This window comes from Panthera tigris, chromosome A2, assembly GCF_018350195.1.
Source record: "Panthera tigris isolate Pti1 chromosome A2, P.tigris_Pti1_mat1.1, whole genome shotgun sequence".
NCBI classification, from domain to species: Eukaryota; Metazoa; Chordata; class Mammalia; order Carnivora; family Felidae; genus Panthera; species Panthera tigris.
In genome coordinates this window covers 37,224,237-37,247,405 of record NC_056661.1, presented here as the reverse complement: position 1 = coordinate 37,247,405, position 23,169 = coordinate 37,224,237, and the positions used below count along the sequence as shown (strand labels likewise).

Sequence of the window (23,169 nt, the reverse complement as noted above, 5' to 3'; positions counted from 1 at the left end):
TTGAACTATCCAATACCCATCCACCAATTCAGATTTGATATTTAAACTCGTTTTCTTTAAAAAAAAAAAACAAAAAAAAAAACCCTCCTGAATAAGGTTTCCTGATGAAAGAAGTTGGCACTCTGTCACTAAAATATATTTAATATTAAAAATATCTGAAGGAAAATTGGAAGCTCTTATATTGTCTACATAGGCACCATGCTCCATGATCCTCTTGACTATAGATACCATCTTGAAACTGTCTCCTATATTACAGTTCAGTCAGTGCTAGTCCAAAAAAGACTACTGCTATATTTAAGGCACTTCATTCTGAATGGATATGCTTTATGCCCCTTGCTATTCAATTGTAGGCTGCTACTGAGAAATTCCATTCAACAGCCTGGCTCTTAACACCGTATGTCAGCTGTATAAAACACGTAGGCCAGATAGATTACATGTAACACTATACTATTATTGCATAGGACTACACAAGATAATGCACTGAGACTAACTTACAACGTCGCTGCTTGTTAAAACACTGTTATCAAGTAACAGTAATTTGCCAACACAGTATTTCGCTCCTTCAAGAAAATTCAGCAAGTTTGCTGAAATGAACCCCAATTTAAGTGACTACAATGGGCGTATTAACGCTATGGTTATCAGTCTCCAAGAATATTGCTACTTTTATATCACTAAAAATAAATATGCAAGTTTATTCTCTCTAGAAAGCTGGTTTTCACCTATTAATACTACACCTTAAATGTGTGGAAAAAACAGTTCTGAGTGAGACTGTCATATACAAAATATTCGCAAAGCTCTCTTGAAACACAAGACCTTGCATAAAAGTTTTCTTTCACGTGTGTACAAAGAATGCGGAAAACCACGAGTGAGTTGTAAAAATATTGAAACCTTGCCATTTTAAGATGCATACTCTTACAAATTAATACAAACATATGGAAAAGAACGATGATAATAAAGAATCTGTACAAATCAAATGAACAGGAAAACATAATTTAAAAATAAAAATAGGAAAGCTGATTAGAAATGTGCCCAGTTTGGTTTTCTTATCAAAAGTGAAATTGAAGGGGCGGGGGGGGGGGGGGGGGGGGGAGAAACAAATAGGACAACTTTCAGGGCTCCTCAATATGTTCCTTTGAGAGGACATGCATTTCCTTTTCAAAATAAAATATAGGTTAGGGAAAACAGAATCACACTCATGGATGAGGGTAACTGTAATCAGAGCAGAGAGTGAAGGACAGCAAGATGAGACCCCATGTTTCAGATCCTTGGTCTCTAACCCTTCAATTTCACTTGCACCTAAGTATGGTAGAGCAGTTACATTTTCTAACCAGACAATCCTCACAAAATTGGTTGCACTTTTTTTTTTTCTTTTACAGAATATTGTATTGCCTTAAATAGTTCGCAGCAGAAAGACTAAATGGCGTTAGAACGGTACTGGATCTTTAAGGCAGTACCAATGAATCAATACATTTACAAATTAAAAAAAGGGTTAGTGTGGATTTCTTTTCTTCTCTTTCCTCAATCTCTTTCTCTCTGGGTTTCTTTTATTTGGTTGGTTTACATTCTTTCGATTAAACTTGACATTTAATTTCCAAAGATGTCACAGGCATAAAAATCTCAAACCAAGTCTCCCCTGGATAAAAATGGACAGAAATTTCTCTGATGCAAAAATCCTCTTGCTCAGAAAGCTAGAGTCCGGGGTGAATTCAGTTCACAGATACTGCACACTTATCGTACAATACTTTGGAGGCATTTGTAGTTGTAAAATAGAATATACAAGTCCGTTTCACAAAATTCTAAAAATAAAATATATCCTGGGCTATTGATAAAGCATGAAAAAAAAATTTTCATATTAAAGGAAAATTATCAAGAAAACCCCTTCAGGTAAATTATGAAACCTACGAATCAAGAAAGGAAGCAGTTTTGGACAGCGCAGAGCAGGGAGGGCCTGCTAACAAGCATGCTCGGTTTCTTCCATGCTCATGCTGCTCCTTCGGCTGCTGGCTTTGGAGGCTCCGGGAGACACCGACGAAAGGAGTGGGTCAGTTACGCCAACGGGAGAAAGAGTGTCATCCATCAGGATGTCTTCCAGTTTGGATCCCATTTTCGTGGGGACGCTATAGGCCTGGTTGCTTTCGGTCCCGGCTCCAAGGTTGTTGTTGAAGGTGATGGTGCCATCTGTGAGATCGAGTGTCGTCGTACAAGGGAGGTCTGCGTGGTGCTGAAGGAGGTCTTGGCTGCAGTTCTCAAGAGCGGGTTCTTGCTTGATGATCCGATTCACCAAATCTGGAGAGCAGAGGCCCGTGGATGGGATGAGCGAAAGTCCGTGAGCTCGAGCCTGCATTTCAAGTTCCTAAAATAAAAGCAAACAATCAGATGCTTAAAAAGGGGGAGTACAAAGGATTTTAGGCAGTGAAAGCACTGTATAGGATACTATAATGAGGCATACAGGTCACTCTGCATTTGCTCCAACTCAAAGGATGTACAACACCGACAGTGAACGTTAGTGTAAGGGGGTACTTTGGGGGGCAGCGTTGTGCAGTATAGGTCCATCAGTGACAGCAAATGTACCACTCTGACGGGGGATGGTGACAGCTCCAGAGGCTGTACATGTGGGAGAGCAAGAAGTACAATGGGGAATCTCTTTGCCTTCTCAATTTTCCTGTGCACCTAAAACTTCTCTAGGGGCACCTGGGTGGCTCAGTCAGTTGGGTGTCTGACTTCAGCTCAGGTCATGACTGCACAGCTCATGAGTTCAAGCCCCACGTCGGGCTCTGTGCTGACAGCTCAGAGCCTGGAGCCTGCTTCGGATTCTATGTCTTCCTCTCTCTTTCTACCCTCCTCCACTCATGCTCTGTCTCTCTCTGTCTCAAAAATAAATTAACATTAAAAAAAATTTAAAAAAATATAAACAAAACTTCTCTAAAAAGTAAAGTATTAAAAAAGAATCAGACATTTAGAGGGAAAAATCCCAATACATTATGAAAACAATTATTTTGTTCTTTTAAATTAATAAATGCTGGGGTGCCTGGGTGGCTTAGTCGGTTAAGCATCCGACTTCACCTCAGGTCATGATCTCATGGTTCTTGGGTTGGAGACCCATGTTGGGCTCTGTGCTGACAGCTCAGAGCTTGGAGCCTGCTTTGGATTCTATGTCTCCCTCTCTCTCTGCCCCTCCCCCGGTCACTCTATGTCTCTCAAAACTGAATAAATGTCAAAAAACATTAAATTAATAAATACTATTTCTTAAGAGTATAGGAACCACTGATCATATAAGGACATGATTTTTAGGTGGTATATGCATTTCATTATCTATTAATGATAGAGAGACTGAGATATCAATATTCATGAAGATAAATTTTTAAAAACATGAAAATAAAAATAAACATGAAAATAAAATTTCAAAATGTGAGGTTAAAGGAAAACATTTGGTAAATAATATAGTTCTGGGGTCCCTCCACTGTGCACACACTTCCAGGACACTGACACATTTTTAAATACCCAGGGAGGGGCACCTGTGTGGCTCAGTCAGTTAAGTGTCTGACTTTGGCTAAGGACATGATCTTGTGGTCTGTGAGTTCGAGCCCTGTGTCGGGCTCTGTGCTGACAGCTCAGAGCCTGAAGCCTGCTTCTGATTCTCTGTGTGTCTCTCTCTCTGTCCCTCCCTTACTCACTCTCTATCTCTCTCTTTCTCTCTCTCTCTCTCTCTCTCAAAAATAAATAAACATTAAAAACATTTTTTTTAAATACCCAGGGAAATAGTGCACTACTCTGAGAACTACCAAATTCAAGACAGTTCACAGTTTCAGCATTAGGTGGCGCTACACTCTTTTCCATCACATCATAATCCCTGCAAAGCCAAGTCTTCGACAGTTGCTGCGATAAAAAAAGAATTGCATGAAAATCAAGGAGTGAGACATGAGGGTGGCACTGTCCAATCGGATTCCAAGACTGAAGAAGCTGTGTGGTGGCCAACAGACACATGTATCCCATTAGTAGGTAATGTGGTTATTTAAAAATAAAATAAAAATGCTAGTGTTCTGCTTTCAGTTTATAGGTTTTATAATTTCCAATGGCTGCTAAGTTGGTAGGACCTAAATATTCAATGAGCTGTTTGGACCTAACAAATAAATGGTCCATATTTCTTTGGTCTAGGACGCAGTGAAAAAATTACCAAGGTACTAAGGGTACCATGAGCTGATAAAGTCTGGGTAGTAGTGACAAAAGTTCTACACAAGTAACTTAGGTTTGAGAAACATCACTTAATTCATCTTACCAAGGCCAAGGGAAGTTTTCGCTTGTTTCTTGTTTTTGTTTTTGTTTTTTTTTTGCTGTTGTTCGTTTGTTTGTTTGTTTTTATCCCAAAAGAAAGTTCTTATAGGGAGGGTGAATAATCTCTTTCTATACTTTCTTCACATCCTTCCCATTATGGGGTGAACTGAAAAACTCATAGGTTCAAGTGCTAACCCTAACCCCTCAGAATGTGACTTGGAGATACTGTTTTTGTTTTAATGTTTATTTATTTTTCAGAGAGAGAGAGAGAGAGAGAGAGAGAGAGAGAGAAGAGCAGGGGAGGGGAAGAGAGAGAGGGAGACAGAGGATCCAAAGTAGGCTCCACACGGTCAGTACAGAGCCCAATGCTGGGCTTGAACCCATGAACTGTGAGATCATGACCTGACCTGAAGTCGGATGCTTAACCAAGTGAGCCACCCAGGTGACCCTGGAGATGCTTTTTTTAAAGAGGTAATTAAATTAAATGAGGTCCTGTGGGTGGGTTCTAGTCCAACATCCAAAAGGACCAATGTCCTCCTAAGAAGAGACTCAGACACAGAGACATACCCAGGGAAAACGCAAGGAAAAGGCAGCCTCTAAGAGAAGTACAGAAAAACCAACTCTGCCCACATTCTGACCTTGGCTTTCTACCCTCCAGAACCCTGAGAAGCTATGTTTCTTTGTGGTGTTTAAGCCGCCCTGCCTGTGGTATTTGTTATGGCAGCCTGAGCAGACTGACGCACTTCCTAAGTGTCACAGCCTCGCCTCCCCTGGTTCCTTACCTCAAAATGCCTTCCAAGCAAGCTCTTTCCAATCTTAGTGATTTTCCCTGGACCCTCTTAGGATGAACCCAACTGACTCTCGATGAGCATTCTGCTTCTACATGCCGAGGCGATCCTTTCTAAGCTTGCCGTGTACCCTAACGTGATACTGACAGAAAATAAATCTGAAGCAAGTCACCTTGCCTCATGAAGGAGGGAAGAGTAGCCTCCAACGTGGCCCGGCCATCCAATCTCTGCCCACGAGCCTCGAAACACATGTTCCTGAAAAGTCACGTTCAGTCTGTAGTCAAGATCATTCAATTTGCAAGATCGTTCTCTGGATGCATGACAAATAAGAGATGGGAGCCTGAGATGTCACCCAAGTATGTGCATGTTCCTGTGCACAATCTCCAGAAACACAAGTCTCTCCAGGCATCATTTTAAAGCCTTGGGCTCTTTAATAAAATTACAGTTCCAATGATACGAAGGCTTCAAGCTCTTTCTTCTGTGAAAATTTCTGCATGCATCAGAGTAAAAATGAAAAGAAGCCCTTAGGCCCAAGCTGAAAACAAGCACTATTGTAAATCTACACCAACATGCTAATAAGAACAGCTCCCCACACATGAAGATTGTCTTTAAAAAAAAAAAAACAACAACAACAAAAAAACAGCTGGATTAAAAGAGGCAAACATCTTACTCTGATCTTTTGTTGTTTAATTAAAAATGTTTATCAGCTGATTAAAGCGTTACTTAGATTTCTAAATAATGTGATAAATCTCATCTGGAGACCACAGGCTCACTGCATGGCCGTGCTTTCCTAATTAATAACGTTTTCCGTGATAGGCAAAAGTTCGAAAGGCTGCCTCACAGGGTCACTGGAAGAAACCCAAGACATCATCACTGTGGAATTTCCAATCCACACATTTCACAATATTCCATTCCACATGAAGAGACATGTTGGGAAGCTTAAAACAAAACCTAGCCTCTCTTTCAAAACAGTTCCTGTGTTTTAACATTTCTAGAAGGAAATAACACATTAGGAGGAGCTGTTTTTATAAATGGGAATGTTAAGTTCAAGAGAAAAAGACGTATGGCTACAAACTGAAGAGATCGAACATGAAGCAAACAAAAACCAAAAAAAAAAAGATCATAAAAAAAGGTATCTTCAAATGACAAGCAATCTCTACTGCACTACGGACATTCTAAAATGCACCCCCTAGAGGAGAATCGTCTTCTGCCACCCCGACCCAGTGCTGAAATGAAAGAAGTGACATTCATGGAAATGTCAGTGCTGTGGGGCATTCAAAAGATTGGAGACTATTACTATAAATGAATTACTCTGTTAAAGCGGTTCAATGTCCAGGATTAACACCACCAGCTGAAACACAATGCTGTCTGAAGGGTCAGGCTGTGCCTTTGGTGTTCCACAAACAGTTGCACTGGGCACCTGAAAAAATGGTAAAAGGCAGGTCCATCTACTCAAGAAGAATGTGTTCTGTTAATTGCTTCTTACTGGTGGCCTGCACGCAGAGTCAGCAGGTAAATGAGAATCACTCCTGCAAACTCCTTTGGTCATTGGCAGAGCCCGTTGTTCTTTCTCTTCTTCAAGACAGTTTCAGAGGAAGCTATGTTTACACTCAGCATGAGAGACCAAGGGCCTAAGAGAAGTACCAAGAGCTGATACTACAGAAAGACTGTCCCATCTCACACTTCACACTTGTACATACAGTCAATACACAGAATGACAGATGAATTCCACTCTTCATTAAAATTAGTATTTCTCCCTCTAAGAATGAATAGTGTAAGTCACAGACACATATAGTATAACTTCACTATCTGTAACTATTTCTAAAATTTGTATCTTGAGGATAAGGTCTTCTGGATGTCCTCAAGTTCCCTACAAACATGGGCTTTGACCATAGACTGCATAACCACCAAATCCTAAGGCATCTTGGCATTCAACAACTATACTCAGTTCTCATTATTTGAGGTAATTATTGCGATAGACTGAATGCATCCCTCCCCTCCCAAAAACTCATTTGTTGAAATCTAATCCCTAATGTGATATGTCTGGAGGTAGGGCTTTGGACTGTGATTAGGTCATGAGGGTGGAATCCTCATGAATGGGATTTGTGCCCTTATAAAAGAGACACCAGAGAGTTCCCTCCCTCCACTGCCATGTTAGCACCCAGTGAGACTACAGACTACAGTGGCCTATGAAACAGAAAGTAGGCTGTCATCAGACACTGAATCTACCTGCACCTTGATCTTGGACTCTGAGTCTCCAGAATTTTGAGAAATAATCTTTGTTGTCAAAGTCACCCAGTCTATAGTATTTTTGTTACAGCAGCCCAAACAGACTAAGACAGTCATGTTCTATGAAGTCACTCTGAACCCTGATTTAGTAGATACCAAATGATTATTCCCAGAGGAAATATGGGGTTAGGTTTCTGTGAGTGTCCAGCCACAACATTTCATCAACTGATCCATAATGCAACCTTATTTTAGGTTTAAAGAGACCTTATTTAATATATAACATTGATGCATTAACATCAAACGCACAGCCAACAGCACTGCAAGTCACATATGAAGGAAACTTATCTCCATAAGACACAGCATGGCCTTCTCGTGCTTTGGACACCAGACAACTTCAGCACTACACTTGGGGGCTGTTTTAAGCAGCAAAATTCACCCATGAAACCCACAAAAATGTGAAAAAAGCATGGGACTAACGACCACAAAAAGGATGCTTGTTTATAGTGTGAGCTGAAAGAAGACAGCAGGTCAATGCCTTGTTCAACCTTAACTCAAATCTGCCCCTCTGAGCATATCCATCAATAACCATGAAGGCACCCCAAACGTGGACCTTGGAGTTACAGCAAATTTTTAACGAGTAGGCAAATTCGCAAATTGGGAATCCACGAATTAACGACTACCTACTGTACGAGGATCATGTACGTCAAGTCCCCCATGGCTTGTTAGACAGCCTCCCCTCCCAACCTCCAAGTCGGTGACACTTCGTACGTGCCCGTACCTGTATCCTGAGCAACAAGTGCCGGTTGGCATGCTCCAGTTTCTTCTGTCGGGTTTCAAGTTCCTTTGCACGTTGCTGTTCTCGTTGCAACTTTCGAATATAGTCCACAGAGGCTTTCAAAATGGTTCCCTTGTTCCAGCGCATGTCTCTGTAACCAAGACAGAAGAGAGCAGCCTTTCTCAGGACTGGAGGCACACTGAGGATCCATGATGCAGTGCACTCCATTTCTACAGGCATGGTAACAACGGCAAGCTGATGACAGCTGTCATTCATCAAGTGCTTGCCATGTGCCAGATGCTGTCCACCCACTTCTTATACATGATCTTAACCCAAACAAGTGCCTTGAATGGGAGGGACGTTGTGCACGTGTTGAAACAAGACACTCTTCACCTTGCCCTTGGTCACAGAATTACTATAGGGTATAGCCAGGACTTAGATTTAGGTCTGTTGATTACAATAATCAGTACTCTTAAAAACTATATTAAATAGTTAAAGGTTTCTAGGACTACCAATGTTGACTCATTCAGACAGACAGAATAAGCTACAGTTAAAAAAAAAAAATTCCATGAGATCCTACTACTTGACTGTGTGAAGCATAAAAGATGTATCCTTGGATTTTCTCATGAATATTCATGACAAGTTATCTAACCTCTCTCTGTGTCCCAGTTTCTTCATCTATAAAATGGTGATACTACACATGTATGAGCAGCCTCACAGGTATGTTACTAGAGAATATAAGGAAGCTTGTTACCTGAAGGTGCTATGAAAAGTTTAGAATGCAATTCAAATGATGGAGCAGGCATTGTGGTAAGGGCTCAACATGAGAATTAACATGGCTACCTTTAAATACCTTTTACTATGGGGGTACATTTTAAGGTGTTTTACAGCTCATTTAATCGTAACTACCTCAATGGCTAGGCACTGATATTATCCCCATTTTATGGATTGGGTAAAAAAAGGCACAGAGAGGTAAAGGGCCCAAGGCCACACAGCTGGGTCACACAGTAGAAGAATCTGGCTCCAGACTTCCATGTACTAAACCACAATATCGTTCTTCTTACGTGGCTGAGGTCTTAGAACAAGCAGACTAGGTAGGAATATTCTGTTCCAACCCCCCCCCCCCAACACCCAGCCTTTTTTTTTTTAACAGACGAGGAAAATCAAGTACAAGAATTCAAGCATCTTCCCCAAGATCACATATCCAGTAAGGGACTGTTTTGGAATTCAAACCTGGGCAGCCTGAGCTTGGTGCCTTTCAGTTTTTAATCACTGTAGCTGTAATGCACTCATATATAAGGAAATTAAGAACACCATTAAAATGTAGGTAAAAGTGAGCTGAAAAATTTAGAGCACTCTCAGAAAAATAATTAAGAATGAAATTATAATTACATAAATGGTATTTCTGTAGTACTTTAAATTAATCAGAGCTCTTTCACAGTGTTCATGATGATGATGACGAGGACAATGAAAAAAAAAAAAAACGACTTAATGTATGAAAACTCTCCTACCCTAATCTATAGCTGCTCAAGGCAGATTGAAGTATCAGCTGGGATGTGTGAATGGAGAGCCATTAAAACAAGCCACCAAGTAATTGATCCTCATATGGATTAGATGAAGAACAAAACAGAAGTTCTCCCACGAGAGGCAGACTTATAGCCTCTAGAGAATTCCCTGAGGTTTATCCCTGGGGATTGAGCACCAAAGATGGCTACCCAGGGAGGTGTGCTAAGATAGAGGGAGCACAGACTTGTTTAATATTCAGGGCTGAGGTCAAAGTAACCAACACTTGAGCAGCCAGAGAGGAATGTAACCATAATGAAAGATGCCTCAACTAGACCAGTAGGTTGAAAAACCCATGGTGAAACACGTGAGCAGCGACTCAGTTTTTAAGAAGTGACTATTTCAACCAATTATCTCAGGTTTTGCTTCCTTGTGACATCCAATGAATCAGGCTTTTAGGCTTAAAGGAAGGGTTTTCAAACTTTTTTTTTCTTGTAATGAGAGCAACCCTTTTTCGACACAGAACTGTATAAAGATTCCCAATATATAAATCAGCGAAAGCAGATCTGCTATAGGGGAGGAGAGCGTGTGGGGCTAAGACCCTGGTTCACTAGATTGTGTCTCTGTAGCAGCCCCAGAGCCTGTTCCAGAAACCTGGTAGGGAAAAACTCCCATTAGAGATTATAGTCCATTTATCTTAAAACAATGCCTACAATTAAAGATTGTTATCAGTTCAGATTATAAACACGTAAGTATTCTAATACAATAAAGAAAGAAGATATGCAAATAGAGGCTTTCACTGCAGCCCCATAATTTCATAATGTTGCTAAAGAGATTCACATGCTACAGTTTAAAAGAATATGCTAAAAAGTGAAAGCTGATAAAGAACAGGAAAATGGGAATTCAATTTCAACTATCATGCAAGACTGACTATAGGAAATGAAGGTCGCAGCCCCTTAGTAGGATAAATTTGTGCGGCAGAACTGAGAATTTGAATGTTGTGAGTTTCAAAATGGCTTTTCCTTGAAACCTGGCAAAGCAAAATGTGGATGATGGAAATTGTGCTTGAACATTCATCAAAGCCACCTTACAATGGGCCATGATTTTATTTTATTTTGTCACAAATTCCCTGACAATAACGTGAATAGCAAATTTAATAAGGCTTGCATGAATAATGCTTGATTTCATCTTTACATTTTATTAGGTAGCTAAAAGGTTCTATTCAAAGGCTAATTTCAGACAATGCCACTGGGGGTCATTAAAACGTATACATCCTCCTGCCTCTTACATCAAACGGGTCACTTTCTGGTAGATAAAAATTGTGTACTTGTTGTCCTACTTGCTGACACAGTAGGAAAATTATCTTTACAACTGTTCTCCATCTGAAACGGGGAGGGGGGTGGTGTGGGTGGGAAGGTGGGCAGAGACTGGAAGCTGAAATCCAAATCTGCTGACCAGTACTTGAAAGAATTTTAAAAAATTATTTTTTTTTCTAGATCGGTAAAGCATATAAAGGGCATGCAAGTTAAAAAAAAAAATTTCTTTTGACCTTATGGCTGTTGAGTGTTAGACGTGGAGTCTCGCATACCAGCCCACAGATACTGTTGAGCTCTCCAGCAAATGGTCAACAGCTCTTGCTTGAACAGCTACTGAAATCTCTATCCTGCAACCATTAAAGAGAATTCTTCCAACAGCTTGCTGATCATTTGCCAAGGAGTCTCAGATTTCAGAAAGCCATCTCCTCGTATCCAAAGCTGAAGACCTTATGCCCAATAACCCTTTAATACAATTCAGTTCATTTCTCTCAAAATTTTAGTTTGGCCAGACTAACAAGGAAAGGGATAACTATACCAGACGTGGAACCAATGGTTCAGGGGGGTGCTTCCTGACTCTGGTTTTTAGAACTGTGCCCTTTCTGCAACATATGAATAAGCATTAAGGTCCCCAAAAATATACAATGCAGATTAACATGGAATTGTACTCACGGATCATTGGACTTGGGAATCAAAGTACCTAGTTCTTTAATGCGATCATTTATGTTAAATCGTCTTCTTCTTTCAACTTCAAGAAAAGAGGACAGGAAGGGACTGTCAGTAACAGCACCACATACACATGTAGCATATCTCGTTAAAGCCATGTACGCATTAGCCTGGCCAGCCCAAGGCTGTGTTTCCGGATCTGGGTTTCCAGATACTATCATGGTTTTGGGACTGAGGTTCAAGTGCTTCCAAACAAATGAGTTACCTTTGTACAGAACTTCATCATTTACAAAGTGATGAGACTGTAATTTCTCCTTTGATTCTATAACACCCTGACACTGGAGTTAAGTATCCTCAATGATAAATGACAAAACTACTTTGGGGGATATTAGGGACTTGACAAGGGTACCCAGGAGCAAGTGAAAACAGCCTGAACTCAACCCTGACCATTCAGACTAGGGGCAACCAACATTTTCTACAGGCCCAGATAATGAGGACTTTGGGCTTTGAGGGCCAAACTGGCAAAACTGAGGATGTTATGTAGATATTTATGTAACGAAAGAGAAAATAAGTTCCCTTTGTTTATTGACAACATTCAAAATGTGACAATATTAACTGGATACTTTTTTTTTTTTGCAATGCCAGTTGACTAACGAGAAGCGCTGGATGCCAGAAGTTGGATTTTATATAATTCTCACATATCACAAAACATTCCTCTTTGGATTTTTTTAACCATTTAGAAACATAAGAAACATTCTTAGCCTACCGGCCGTACAAAACTCCCTGCCCTAGGCCCAGTGTTGCCCAACAGATATATACAATGTGAGTTAATTCTGTAATTTAAAATTTTCTAAGTAATCACATTGAAGAAGTAAAAAGAAAGAGGAAAAATTAATTTGAATATCTTGTTAAATCCAATATACCCATCCTTTCAACATGTAAGCTATATGAATTGTAACTACTTAACATTCTTTTCTTTGTACTAAATTTTTGAAATCCAGTGTTTATTTTATAATTTTTAAAGGTTGTATTCATTTTGAGAGAGAAAGGGCATGAGCAGAGGAAAGGGCAGAGAGAGGGGGGGAGAAAGAGAATCCCAAGCAGGCCAGCACAGAGCCCGATGGGAGGCTCGAGCTCACAAACTGTGAGATCATGACCTGAGCCGAAATCAAGAGTCTGACGTTTAACTGACCGAGCCACTCAGGCGCCCCGAAATCCAGTGTGTATTTTATACTTACAGCACATCACAATTTGAACTAGCACATTTCAAGTGTTCAATAGGCAGATGCGTTGAGGGGATACAGTGCTGGGTAACACATCCTAGAAGTTAAGTTAAGCTTGTTTAACTACACCATGAGTCCTAACAGCATCCCTATTTTATCAATTCAGTTGCATGTGTAGCTAAATTATCATCTTCTTTTGGGAGGGTGAAACAGTAAAGCATATGGGTTAATAAATGTTTCTAATTTACCTACCCGGGCAAATAAATTCCAAATAACTTAAGGTCTAATAAATCAGATTAAAAAGTTAACATTTTACTTTAAACATAATATAACCTAATACACATTTTATATTTGACCTACTAGTAGTCCATATGTTTAGGTACATGATATATGCTACTTTCCCAACACACCCTGTATTTTTTCTTAGCAGAGGGATCCCTTCTATGATTAAACCAGGCATTTAAAATACTGCCTTACCATTAAATTTTTATAAAACAGATACACTGATACTCACTGGTTCTAAAGAAGGAATTTTTGGACCTCTGATCTTGTAGCTAACCTCCTCCAAAACTAAAAGCATGACATGCTTTCTTACTTTTCCAAGCATATAACAATCAGAAAAATTTAAACAGCACTGAAATGCATAACGTGAAGTAAAACTTTCCTGTGATCCAGATACAACCACTGTTAAGTTTCTTATATATCCTTTGTGATGATTTTTATTCTCTAACCAAGCTGCCTGCCCAGGGCACAGTTCTTGGAACTCTTCTTCATCTATATTCACTTACTCGTGATCTCATCTCGTCTCATGGTTTTCTACGCCACACAAACACTGATGACTCCCACAGTTGTATTTCCAACTTAGATAGGTCCCTGAAACTCCAGACTCGTATGTCCAACTACTAGTTGTTTCCACAGGGAGGTCTAATGGGCAGCCCCAAGAGTCCAAACACAAGCTCCTGTTCTTCCATGCTCAAACGACTCCACCCACAGCCTTTCCCACCTCATTTACTGTAACTCCATTCCTCTAGTTACTTAGGCCAAAACCTTGGAATCAGTTCTACACCTCTGTTCCTCTCACATCCCACATCGGATCCGTCATCAAAGTCTGTTGTCTCTATATTCAAAAGATCTACAGAATCCGCCCACTTTCAACCTCCACTGTTACCTGAGAGAAGCGACCATCATCTCTTGCCTAAGGATTACTGCAATTCTCCTAACTACCATCTGTCACCCACACCCACTGCTTCCTACTCACTCTGGTCTATTTAGACCACAACAGCCAGAGGGATCCTGTTAAAACCTAAGGCAGAGCATCCAACCCCTTGCTGAAAACCCGCCAATCATTTCCCACCTCACTGAGACAAAAGCCAGGTCCTCAAGGATCTGGTGGGCTCCCATCCTTGTGACCTCATGCTCTGCTCCTCTCCCTCTCTGACCACATCTTCTGTTGTGACTTACCGCTGTCCCACCTCCCATTAGCCCCACTGGCTTCCTGCAATTCCTCAACCAAACGAGATCCACTTCCCACTTTAGGACTTCATACTGCTGTTCACCCCGAGTGGAACACCCTTCCCCAAACATCTGTATGATTCTGCCCTCACCAACCTCAGGTAGTGCCTCAGATTTACCTATGAGCCTTCTCTGACCACCCTATTTAAAACTGAACCACCACCTCGCATGCCTATCCTGACACTCTATCCTGTTGCCTGTACTTTCTCGCCTCATAGAACCTTCAACCATCTGCATATTTCATTCGTTTGCTTCTGATGTAATATATAATTTATGATAACATAACATAATATAATAATTTAATATACTATAATATAAACAAAATGTTTTATATTAAATGTTGCATATTATATGTTATGATATATATAAACAAATGAAATATGCAGATGATAGAAGGTTCTATGAGGAATATATATATATATATATATACACACACATATATATACACACATATATATACATATATATATACATATGTATGTATATATACACACACACACATACTTAGTGTATTCTTTTTACATACTGAGATAATAATATGTATATTATCTGCCACTAAACTCTTCTCACTCAGTAATATATTGTGGCTATCCATGTAAATCAGGTAAAAAAGACCAACCCCATTCTTCTTAAGAGACACTGAGTATCCTTTATAGGGATATACTGTAATTTATTTACAAATACTCCACTGATGAATATTTAGACTATGTCTAATTTCTCCCTGTCAGTGGTATAATGAATATTTTGGCCAGTGCTCACATACACATTTTAGTCCTATCGTGGTTTTTGTTCTGTACTGAAAACACCACCTTAATGTATTCGTTTGCTCATCTATTGGGTCTGCCCTTGAGTCAAATGGAAGCTCATAAGTGAGAAGCCTATCTGTCTAGTTCACTTCTGTAGAAAAATGCCTCAGACATAATGAGGGCTCAGTAAATAGTTATGAGTAAACAAATGAATGTATTATTTTTCACATTTTGGCAACTACTTTTACAAGGTAAGTTCTTAGAAGAGGAAGAGCTATGTCAATGGACAATCTAAACTTGAGTACTCATTTCTTTTTTTTTAATGTTTATTTTTGAGAGAGAGGGTGAGAGAGCATGCACACAAGCAGGAGAGGGACAGAGAGAGGGGGGACAGAGGATCTAAAGTGCGCTCTGGACTGAGAGCAGAGCCTGACGCCGGGCTCGAACTCTGGAGCTGTGAGATCTTGACCTGAGCCGAAGTCGGATGCTTAACCAACTGAGCCACCCATGCACCCCTTGAGTATTCATTTCTCATGGTTAGATGAGATTTTAAGATTTTTTTTTTATAGACCTCAGAGTATGACCTAATCATGTTTATATTTTACTGACAACCCTAAACTTGAGAGTTCAGGTGTCTATGTAAAGGTATTGTTTTTGACAAGATCCAACTTCGTTTTCCACAGGTCAATTAGGTGGAGTTTTGGGTAACGCCTGATGATCTTAATTCTAAGTTATATAGAAAGAACAAATGTCTTAGAGTACAATTACTTGGAAGCCAGAGGAGATCTTAGAAATATTACTCCCAATCTTTGGGTTAAAAGGAGCAGAGCTTCTCCCAGCTGAAATGGGAACTAGGAAGGACAGTATCTATTAAAAGAAAGAACCCATCCCCTCTGGGACCCAGCGATTCCTTTTCTAAGTACCTGACCTGGAGAAAGAAACTCCCCTGTACACAGATAGAGTGGCGCGTGTGCAAATGCTCACTGTGGCATTGCTTAGAACAGGGAAAAACTGGGGGCACCTCGGTGGCTCAGTCGGTTAAGCGTCTGACTTTGGCTCAGGTCATGATTTCACAGTTTGTGAGTTCAAGCTCCATGTTGGGCTCTGTGCTGACAGCTCGGAGCCTGGAGCCTGTTTCTGATTCTGTGTCTCCCTCTCTCTCTGCCCCTTCTCTCGTGCTCTGTCACTCTCTGTCTCTCAAAAATGAATAAACATTAAAAAAAAAAAAGTACAGGGAAAAGCTGGAAGTAATTTCAACACTTAGCAGTAGGAGAATCACTCAATTTCACACAGCCATGCTATGGAATACTATATAACAGTTTTTTAAAAGGAGACAGACCTACACTAACAACTGCAAAGGTTCTTCAGGAAAAGCTGCTGAGTATAAAAAAGCAAACAGCAACAAATATGGATAACATGATACTGCTTGTGTTAAAACAGACACCAAAAAGCCCACTATTTATTCTCGGTGTGCATGTGCACGTGTGTGTATTCTTAAACACATGGGCAGAGACTGGCAAGATCAACAACAAATTGGAAAAAAGAAAAAAGAAAAACAAACCAACAATGATGACTTTTACGAATCAGAGGAGAATTCTAGCTTTATTCTATCATTTTAAATTCGGGTCTAATTCTATCATTTTTACCACAACAAAGTGTCTATACATAACTTATTACATTCTTAAAACTCAATTTAGGAAGAAGAGGACAGGAGGCCAAAAGATGAAAAATTATTTTTAACTGTGCATCCTCTTTTACTTTTGTTTATGAAACAAAAACCTTAAGTTCTCATAGGAAAAAGCTTAAAGATTTGATCAAGAGTAAATTAAATGTGTTTTTACATGTCAGGAGACTTTTTTTTTTTTTTAAGTCACAAGTAAGGTCAGAAATTTGGGAGGGTACCTTACCCACTGACTCCCCTCCAGGTGTTTTATTTTTTTTTCTTTCAAATCTCACTGGAGAAGGTGATCCCATCATCCCCTTTTGTTAATAAGTTCCAGTGTGAGCAACACTTATAATTGGGTAGTTGGGGATCAAGTCTCCCTCTCACCACACACACACACACACACACACACACACACACACACACCATTACTATAAACAAGTAAAGTAAATACTTTTCAGAATACTGGAAAAAATTCAATTTGATTGGAGATAAAATATGGGGAAAATACATGTTACTTTCTCTGAAAAACAATTTTTCTTCCATAAATTATATCTTTATAACAGCTATACATATCAATTTCCTCCCCTGTAAGATTTCAAACAATTTTGACATAAGGGGGAACATCCACTCCAATCAAATATCATGAACGTAAAACCAACTTACTCAAGTTGTGATTGTCCTTTTTTTGCCTCTCTTTGGCCAATGCTCTCGCTTCAGATTCTGTGGGAAAAATACACGCTGTGCACGTGAATGAAGTAATTAGAAACTGGAACGGTTCAAGGCACACAATGATGTCAACTACAAAACACCTCATTTTCTAAATATATAGAAGCTTATCCGACCAGATTCTAACAATCCAAAGAGGGTTTTTCAAATTACCATTCTTAAAAAGTTGCATTTTTTCCAAAGCAATACTTACGAAATAAATGCAAAGACTTGGCTTCTACAAAATGGTAAAAGACCAGTAACAAAGATGTCTGACACACTACAAACATACAAGAGGAAAAATAAATAACCAGAGAACTAGGGAAAATTGCAGCTGATATTCTATTATCAGGAGTGAAATTTTCTTTTCATGCAACAGAACTTTGAGGTTATTTCTTTGAGGCCTTTGTAACATTGACATAAAAAACTGGGTACAGAAGCTATCACATTGGCTCTCTAACTGACTGGTGGAAATGGACTCATTTTTTCAGAACTGGAAGCCAGGTTCCAATAGAACCTGCTGGAATGAAATCATGATCCTTAGGAGCAACTATTTTCCTAGTCTGGGTTTATGAAAACAAACAGAGGAATAGGGTACTAAAGCATATGGAAGCAGCTCTATTGGAAAAGATGTATTTGCATAGCAACTCTTGTGAGTTCTCTGTGATGAGGGATTACTTTGCACCCTTCAGGACAGCAAACCAAAACAAGAGAGAAACAGTCCTTTGACTAATCCCGGGATTCTGGAACCTTTGTTATTTCCTTTTCAGAAGAGTTATCTGAAAGATTACACTACCTTAACTCAGAATCTTACCCCAAAATAGAAACCTTTTTAGCATAACTCATAGCCACTAAAGTATGTATGTATGTATGTATGTATGTATGTATGTATTATGCATGTATTATTATGTACAAATAAATAATTCAGAAGCTAAATTATTTCAACTGGGAAGTTCAATCCAAATGATTTTCTATTTGTTTCTCACATGAGCATTACAGACAACTTTTATTCATACACCCTCCACTTCACTATCTTTTGTTTTCTCACTTTATTTCTGCCCCCCCCCCCCCCCGCCTTTTTTTTTCAGTTTGCCAGCCACACACCATGGTTTTCTGCCTTCCAACTTCAACCCACTAACTGTGGACCAGCTTTGGCCAAGGCAATCCGGTGAACTTCTCTACCATCTGGTAGCTTCACCCACATCCTCCCCAAGGGGGTGGACTCTTGGCCTGAGGGGTGGGGGAGGTTCTTTCTCAAGCCTGGATACCCCCTGCAGCCTCAGGATCTTCTTTAACATATCATCCTAAGTAGCTGCTAGCCTGTATTTGGTTAACAATTCTATATTTTAAACCTCCACTGTTCAAATCACCATGTGGTCTCTGCTTCCTGACCAGAATCTAACACAGGTGGGAAAACCAAACTTAAGAAAGGTATTTTTTTCCCTGTAGATCAGATCTGACTCCTAAGCTTTTGGCTACATTATACTCCTGCTCCAACTAGCAATGTTCAGAACCCTAATTCCTGTCTGTTTTTCCTTTTCCTGCCTGGAAAGGTCATTTTCTACGATAGAAAGTGATTCTGGAAGTGTATACTTCATTATATCTGCTTACTTTCTTTAAAAAATCAACGTCTACCCCTTACCTATTTGTCTCATTCCCACCTGTTGCCGCTGTTGTTTTCTTTTGTTTTTGAAGAAGCAAACACATAATTCAAAACCCCACTTTGCACTTAAGTTGTAAGAATTCTGTTCATGTCACGCTAACCACATTTTATCATTACTTAGTATAGATCTCAGCATTATTTTCTAAGAACTTCATGACACTGTTCCTTCCTGGTAGGGTTCCTACTTTTTTGTTGACTTCCGATGAGTTTTAATATTAATTAGTTTTATCCTTTATTTAAAAAAAAATTTAATGTTTATTTATAGTAGAGAGAGACCACGAGTAGGTGAGGGGCAGAGAGAGAGAAAGACAAAGAATACGAAGCAGGCTTCAGGTTCTGAGTTGTCAGCACATAGCTGATGTGGGGCCTGAAGTCACGAACCTCGAGATCATGACCAGAGCCAAAGTCGGACACTTAACGGACTAAGCCACCCAGGTGCCCCAATTAATTATCTCTTTTAAACCAAATCAATGTTTGTTTTTCCAAATGTCTTTCTCTTGCCACTATCTTCTGAAATATTTTTTTAAAAAAGACACCCTTGAACAAATAGGAATTTTTCGCACCAAATATATTTTCCGTATTTTCAGCGTGTTCACGTAATCCTGCAAGATGCAAGGACCAAACATGAAAAAGGGGGATAAGGTGAGGGCCATAAAATTCAGCATGATAGAATGCCAGTTCTAATGTCGTTTCGTCATGTTTTAATGGCCAAATGCTCTCCCTAAAGCGTTAAACAAAATGGTGAAACAGGTAATTTCACACTTGCCCCAGGAACAAACAATACCCATTGCTTGGTTTTATAATCTATTTTTTTACTCCGTGTAATAAATCTTTTGCATGTGACTTAGCAAAAATAACAGGAGGCATCTGAAGATGTTAAGAAATTCATTCTTACCCTATCCTGACAACTGTGGGCTTGAATGTATGTCCAACAAAATATCTGCCCAGGGTTCTCAAACGCAAATGCTTCTAGGGGCTTAGCACAAACACCAGATGGGTTAGAGACATCTGATCATTAAAAATGTTGCCTAGTGCCCCCAGCCCAAAGGGGACAGCAGCCAAAGACACAATGAGGGGTGTCATGGAGTTCTAACAATGCCATGGAGTGACAGCAGTCCCAATTCCCAGTACCTCAAATACTGGAAATTCTCAAGTATAAATCTTCCATCTTAAAATATTGCTCAATGTTTTCACCACCGCATAGACCTAAAAAAAAGTATGTCTACGAATTGGCAAGAGTCTGGAGGTCACAATTTTGAGAACTGTGTTTGTCAGGAAATCAACAGAAAATCCCCAGTAAGAGGCACTCTTGCCAGGATTTACCTGTGAGCTCCCTTTTTATGTTGGGAAGGTTGGCTGGACAGGAGTTGCTGATGGTGAGGCCTGGGGGTGGCAGTCCTTGGTTGCCATAAAGATCAATCAGATTTCCAGAGACAGGTAACTAGAGACAGAAAAACAGTGATAGAAACAAACTGTTGAACAGCTCCTCATTCAGCTAGAACCCGTATCGATTCCAGGCTTTACTTAAAAGAAATGGTAGGATGCAAAAAAGTCATTTTTTTAAAACAGGAAAGCACGACATGTTTACTTTTTCATTCACTCAGAGACATGGTCACCTTAGCTCATTCCCTTTGAGAGAAGGAAGGACGCGGAATCTCCTACCCATAAGATGGCTATATTACCAGCTTATACATACATTTTGAGCGTGCAGACAATGGATAATGTGGCAAACTCACTATCTAGCACATCCAGGGGCATACGCTATATGTTTAGTAAAGGTCGGCTATTACCATAAAACAGGGTTCTGTGTGGCATGACTTTTTCACCAAAGCACGTTTTTCATCAAAGTCTTTTTTCCATCCCTCTCCTTTTTATCTCTCTTCACCATAAAGAGCACTTTTGCAGCGGAAAAGCACTGAGAAGTGTTTTCTATTGGCAAAGAAATGGTTTCCTCATTGCTAAAGAAGAGCTATTTTCCTTGAGAGTGAAATCTTTCGCAAAGCCACAAGAGGGAGCCCACTGACTTTAATAAAAGAACAAAACATACACTACAAAAAAAAAAAAAAAAAAAAAAAAAAAAAAAAAAAAAAAAGGAAGTATTTAGCCTTCTCTACCTAGCTTAAGAGTGTTTTTCTCCAGTTCTGAGTTGAATCATTTAAAGTAGTGAACTTATTTCTGCCCCCAGTGCTGCTTTTCCTGTACTGAGTTCACTGGAAGAGTCTGATGTGTCCGTTTTTGGGCACAAGAGGGGCCCCGGACATTTCCTCTTCCCACCGGCTGAAATAAAGTTCTCAACTATCACTCTGGGGACACAATTAAGTGACCTCACTTCTGCCACTGCAGGAACTCCCCATTCCCAGCTTAATTCAAACACTTCCTGTAAACTATTAACACCGTGTAAGAAACTGATCATTTAACCCTTCCTGTCCTTGACTATACATTCTAAGTTTTACTCCACATCTGAGAAAAGTGAATGTTTACTGACCAAGGGGCTCCAATAAAGATGATATTGAAGATTTCACCTTTCATTTTCTCCAGTGGCTACTAACATACAGATAAAAATATCTCACAGAATAAAGATAGAAATGTGTTTCCCTTCATCAGTAGCCTTCGACCATCTATCCACCGTGGCTTCTAAGTATGTGCTCTATGAAATGAACCCCGAACTAAACCCCAAACAAAAGAGATGGGGGAGGCCTGTACTTTCTGGCAGGTAAACAAGGATACCAGCTCTAATATGACTGGGGCCTGAGGGCAGGGAGGACAGACAGATCAGCAGAACACCTCTCTCTCTTTTCCACTCAGTCTTTTGCTTCTTTTTGAAGGCAGGATGTATGTTATGTATATAAAATGTAATATATATATCCCATTATACAGATTCATATAAACAATGCGCTGTGATAACTTAAAATGTCCTTGAACCACAATTCAAGCCCCTCTAGCTAAGAACCTGATCAAAAGTGACTGTGATTATTCGCTGTCATTTTACTAAGTGGTTTTATTTGAAGTAGGTCACCTTCTTAGGGTCAGTCTCTTCCTGTGTGTGTTCAGTCGTACTCTTGTCCAACTTAAGACACCAGAAGGAAAGGGGTGCAAATCTCTCAGCACAGCACTGTAAAGAGTTAGAGCATCAAAACTTCTAAAGCTGCTATGACATCTCATAACCCCTCTGGATTCCTCCTATCTTTCCGGAGTTTCAGATTTTTGAGGAACTACTGAGTATTAATAAACTAAGGATGTGGCTTTAAAAATTCAATGCAACAAGCTAAAAAAATATATTTCCATTCCTCTAGAAATACAAATCATATCTATTATATTTTCAAATGCAAACTGTAAGCAACATGTGCAATTGTGTTATTATGATGATTTGTTAGGGAAAATTAATAGACAAGACATACATAGAGAGCTTTAAAAAAAATCTTTAAGTCACCAAAGGATTTACAGTGAACAGATATCTGATTATAAGCTTTTCCAGGACAAGAACATATTTTCTAAACATATTCTAAAGGAAAATGTGTGTACATATACCAAATAAATGCAGACTCACGTGGAAGGGAGGGCGGGAGGGAGACAGAGACAGACGGACATGGAGCAAAAGAAACAAAAATTGGGAATGAGACAGAGACAAAGACTCAGAGTAGGGGTGGAAACAGGAAGAGAGAGACACATGTGCATACGGGGAGAGAGGTGGACAGACAGATGGAGAGACATGCAGGATGGCGTTAGGGAGAAAGAGAGCAAGACTAGGGACCCCCGGAGAGAAATGGATTGGGAGGGAGCTGAAAACTCCAGAAAAGATTGCTGTGAATGGCAGGGAGTGACAGTGGGGCCGCCAAGAAGGGAGATGAATTAAAATCTCTAGAACAAGACGCCTTATCGGGTACTCCACTGAGGTCAGACATCATTACTTCCAGTCCCCAGAACGGCTCATAAGTGTCCATCTACTTCTCTGAAAGATTTCCTGCTCTAGCTGCTTTTCCAACACTTGCCGAACAGGAGCTGGCAGCATGTACCTTGCCAGAATAGTTTGTTGGGGACAGTTTTTTGTGTGGGGTCCTACTCTGGGCCAGGTACAGAACTAGAAAGGCACTCTGTGGATGTCATCTTA

The 23,169-nt window shown here is 39.9% G+C and overlaps 1 protein-coding gene across 6 annotated transcripts in view; it reads right to left on the bottom strand.

Annotated features, from left to right (window-relative positions):
* Nucleotides 1-1,319: 1,319 nt before the first annotated feature.
* MITF (melanocyte inducing transcription factor) overlaps nt 1,320-23,169 on the bottom strand; it is a 220,762-nt gene continuing 198,912 nt past the window's right edge. For 3 of the 6 annotated variants that reach the window (XM_007076633.2, XM_015535069.2, XM_042979410.1), the window contains 5 exons: nt 20,385-20,502; nt 17,357-17,431; nt 11,553-11,628; nt 8,068-8,215; nt 1,320-2,353 (listed from right to left, as the gene is read on the bottom strand). In XM_007076633.2, the coding sequence (XP_007076695.2) occupies nt 1,952-2,353; nt 8,068-8,215; nt 11,553-11,628; nt 17,357-17,431; nt 20,385-20,502 (819 nt within the window). In that variant the 3' untranslated portion in view covers nt 1,320-1,951. The remainder of the gene's footprint in view (nt 2,354-8,067; nt 8,216-11,552; nt 11,629-17,356; nt 17,432-20,384; nt 20,503-23,169) is intronic. The other 3 variants (XM_007076634.2, XM_015535070.2, XM_042979411.1) reach the window with 1 other exon arrangement.